We start from the raw sequence: 4,674 nt of genomic DNA on the forward strand, positions 1-4,674 counted from the left end.
ACACACACACACACACACACACACACACACACACACACACACTAACATACAACCACTATGAACTACGATGTTGCCCCCTATCATTCTGCCCCCCTCAAGACTTAAAAAGCCTTACTTAGCAACTTCAAAAGTAAAATTGGATGCCTCTGTGTGCTGTGTTATCAGGGCATCACATCTTTGCTATCTTACATTTTCTACCTTCACTCTTTTGCTTTTTTCAGCTGCAGTATGGTGCATGCAAATGTTACCTACTTAATGATTAAAAACCTCAAACATGATTACCAGATGTAACATGGAAGCATGTGGCTATTTTTGTGTTTATTGTTGCAGTCTTTTCAGCACCATGGACAGCACTTTACAGTCAGTAAACCTGTTTTTCCTGACAAGCATGTGAAACAACAAAATCATCTGTCCACCTAGCTCTTCTACTGTCCAGAAACAGGGTCAAAATGTTGATGCAGTTGTGGTCCTGTAGCATTCCCATTGCTTAATCACCTGTCTAAAAGAGAAAAAAATCAATAATTGTGTCGCTTAAGGCTCTTTTATCATTAGGAGGAGTGGTTATTGTTCAATTTTTGAAATGATGAATTATTAGCTTGAAAGGAAAATAAAATAGCCACTGACTTATGTAACATGTTTTGCCCTCAGTGGGTTTTACTCTTACAATTTTAAATTAAGTTTATCAGCAAAAGAACAATTTGCTGTCCCACTAAACACATACAAAATTGTTCTTTTTAATTCAGCTATTATTAGCTAGCACACAAAAACATTATATTAATACCATTTTCTTCACCTCTCACTGCTGTTTGTCATATCGTAAGGCTCCCTGTACGAACTGTTACCAGTATTGTTCGTTTTAATTTGACAGCGGAGCTTGACAGTGATGTGTTACCTGTTGTGTCTGGCTCCCCTGGTTGTCCCTTCATCCTGATTTCACCCAGCACCCTTTGCTGCAGAGGAGACTGCTTAGGAAGGATTAGACATTGTTTCCCTGACACCCAGGCCTCCCATCCCAACCCTCTGATTGGCAGACATAATCCCCCCATTCACTAAACCTTCGTTACCCTGTCTCTGGAATACGCCAAGGTCCACTGCTTCTCCCTAGGAACGGGAGAGCTTGATAAGGGCTTGCTGGCTGCATTGCATTAAGCTGCTAAAATGTGAATTTGGAATGCAATCGATTCAGGGCATCGTTTGAATAGAATGGGAGGCAATTCAGAGTGGATTTATCAAGTACATGGAGATGTAATATTGGTAGGGGAGGTGGGATGCTGTCAGGCTGGCAAGCCGAGAGTACTTGTGCCGGGTGACAAGAGCATAGTGGTGACAGGCTCTGTCAAGTGGCCATAATGGCATGCTGTCATTTTCCTGGGAAGACAGCACTGTGTTTGCGTAGGTGATGCACAACAGTATACATGCAAGAAATATATGTATGTTGGCTGCTATTAGAATTGACATTAACTTGATTTTCTTTTTGCATGCATACCATTAAAAGTTCAAATAGGGATGGATCAAATTATAACAGAAGACATTTACAGTAATGTTTAAGTAATATCCCTTTATGTCATTAATGGTTCAGATACAACACACTGTGTTGTTGTGTTCTCTCATAACACAGCAGCGAGAGTTGCTTTTCAGTTCTCGTTGTGGCATTCAAGACCTTTAAGTGTCACCTTTGGTACCATGTTGAACAATAAACTTTGATTTCCATTGTCTGTAGGATTTGTAATGTTCTTATAAGTCTCCTAATAGCCTTTGCGTGCATGCAGGAGATGTCTTTTTCATAAGCCATCAAAAGGTAATTGCCTATTATGTGTTGGACAAGCTTATTTTTGATTGTCATCTGTGTAGGAATTGTATATATCCTGCAAAGACTTAGATTTCCCATTTGACAGACAGGAGTGAATACGTGGGATGTAACAATGGAGTGTCACTTTGCTGCCCAGCCTACCTATACTGCCTGAATATGGGATAAAAACCCAGCACATCTGGGTATCACTTTTATTGTATTAGCCTGTTGATCCCTGACATCAGTTTATGAGTCTGTAATCTTCTGCCTCACACAATGGCGGACTAAACCATTTAACCCCATTGGGAGGGAAGCCATGATACAGGAGAGGAAGTGAAACATGGCGCTACGCTACAAAAGATCGTCTTGCCAGCTACAGCCTCTAAGCTCCCTAAGACACACACACACACACACACACACACACACACACAAACAGAGGGCCTCTGCCCCTCCCCCTTCTCTTTTTCCATCTTTGTCTCTCTAGTGAATTTAATTTTGTCTTCTCCAAGCGACGGCTTAAATGCAGACAATCTTATCAGTCGCTGTGCAAGCAGTGAGGGACGTGATTGAAACACCCCTGAAGTATTTTCTAATGCAGACTAACCTTTCAGGAGTCTTAATTGTGCATGATGTTTTCTCTCTCGGTCAAAAACACAATGCAAAACGCACAAAGACACAAACATTAGCAAACCTTCCCCACGTAGATCTTCTGCAGCCTCCTCCTCACCCAGTTTTTATGCTATACAGCAGCTTATAGGACAATAATGCTCCATGACACCTGATCATAGCTTTAATGTTAAGGGTTTATTGTTTTGCACTTTATTTATAGGTTGGCTCATGGTGAAGAAAATACAATGCACTGCTCTGGTGAAGATAATTTGTGTCTCATTTATTTTATCCAAATTTGCTGCAAAAACAAACACAAAATGTCTTTTTACAGCCACATTTTGTGATAAATTCAGTTTTGCATGGTTCTTGCTTGGTGTTTAAAATGGGGGCTAAGGTGGTGTTTGTTTTCCTCTAGTCATACATGGAGGACCACTTGAAGAACAAGAACCGTCTGGAGCGTGAGTGGGAGGCCCTGTGCTCCTACCAGGCAGAGCCCGGCGCCTGCAGCGTCGGGCAGGGCGAGCAGAGCTCCAAGAAGAACCGCTCAGACGCCGTGGTCGTATGTGAGTCCATTCAGTTTTTTTGTTTTGTTTTTTGCTGTGAGAATGTCCCTACCATGTACATGCATCTCCATCACAGTGGAAGAACTATATTAAACCATTTGAGAAAACAAGGCAAAACTACACTGTAAAAATATGTTTGCAAACACATAATCAATCTTAGTATGGTTTTTTATTTTATATTTTGAAAAGGTCTGTCATTGTGGTAAGAAATGTGCTCTAACTACGTAACTATTCTATTAATATTACCATTCATATTATTAACTATTAACTATTACCAGTAAATATATCATAAACTTTTGTTATATAATTATTAGTATGTGGGGGTTACAGATTACATTAGAAAAATACCTGTTTTGGACTAGAACATTGACGGCATGGGAGCCAAGATTCTAGTATATCAGTAAGAGAGTTTAAAGTTTAGTAAAAATAACTCTAAAATAACAAGTCTATACTTGGGCTTGCTAGCTCATTAAAGTCCACCTATCCATATATGTATCTATTTATGTACCCTAAAATGCATTACCAATGTGGACATATCTTCTATGAGGACATTTCAGCTCTTTATCCATGAATCAGCCTCTTCCTATGAGTAATGGGGATCTACAAGAACAAAGCATTTTCTGCCAAAGGTCTCACCATAGGGGGGCATGGCAGGACCTTGATACTGTGGCTCCACTTCCCAATCACTATTGCGCAGACTCTGGCCCCAAGATTTCAATATGGTGGTGCACATATCTGGGATATTTTTGCTTTACTTTTTTTTTTTACAGTTGGAGGAAGTGGAAGCTCTTTTTTACAGTCCACAAACAGCGTTCTTAACTCTTAAACTCATATTAATTATCATAAATATTGCCTAAAGATTTCTGCTTATTCAGTCAAGAACTTGAGAAAAAAACATTTGAGGCCAAGTTTTCAGGGGCATTAATTTAAAGCAGATGTGTTAAGGAGGACTACCGAGGTGGGTTTAAGTTCACTGGAAACAGATTATCTGTATCTTTTAACAGTTTCTCTTGTTTAGGAAAAAGAGGATTTTAAGGCTCACAGCTTACAGACTTCTTAAGATATGTTATTAGTATTTCACTTAGAACATTCCTTACTGAAGGTGAAGCAATTTAGGACTTCAGAACAGTGTGTGTATGATGAAAGTCTGGTGAAATTGCAGTCCCTTCAGCTTTTTTTACTTACATATTTCTCTGTTGCTACTCAAAATGATGTTGTTATTGTGTGGGCATGAAAAACAGTGGAAAAGTATGTTGATGAATTATGCATCTCTATTACAGATGATCATTCCAGGATCACTTTAAAAGCGGAGAATAACCACGGCAACTCAGATTACATCAATGCAAGTCCCATAGTGAGTATTGCTTATTCATTATAGCTCTATGTTGAGGATAATGTCTGTGTCTCCAAGGCCTTTTTTATACCAGAAGTACCTGTTGTGGTTGGATTTTACTTTAAGATAAAAGAAGTTTCAAAGGACTTGTCATAGATCCAAGTGCATTGATCTTTTTTAAAACTTTGTTCTTCATGTTGAGAGCCTCAGTGGATTCGGTGTGTCTTGTTGAATCACACAGCTGCTTTCACTGCTTTCAAAATGGCCGCTCCTGAAGATACCCCTTTTTTCAAGAATTATACATTATTTTTGACTAAACAAATGTCCCTCCCCCCACTCACCCACACAAATACACACACACACACACACACACACACACA

The 4,674-nt window shown here is 39.5% G+C and overlaps 1 protein-coding gene across 1 annotated transcript in view; it reads left to right on the forward strand.

Moving 5' to 3' along the window:
- Positions 1-4,674, forward strand: part of ptprn2 (protein tyrosine phosphatase receptor type N2) — a 125,020-nt gene that overhangs the window by 103,657 nt on the left and 16,689 nt on the right. Inside the window, exons 14-15 of the mRNA XM_032504341.1 lie at positions 2,814-2,961; positions 4,242-4,315. Coding sequence (XP_032360232.1) covers positions 2,814-2,961; positions 4,242-4,315 — 222 coding nt within the window. The remainder of the gene's footprint in view (positions 1-2,813; positions 2,962-4,241; positions 4,316-4,674) is intronic.

Source organism: Etheostoma spectabile, chromosome 22 (genome assembly GCF_008692095.1).
Source record: "Etheostoma spectabile isolate EspeVRDwgs_2016 chromosome 22, UIUC_Espe_1.0, whole genome shotgun sequence".
Classification (NCBI taxonomy): domain Eukaryota; kingdom Metazoa; phylum Chordata; class Actinopteri; order Perciformes; family Percidae; genus Etheostoma; species Etheostoma spectabile.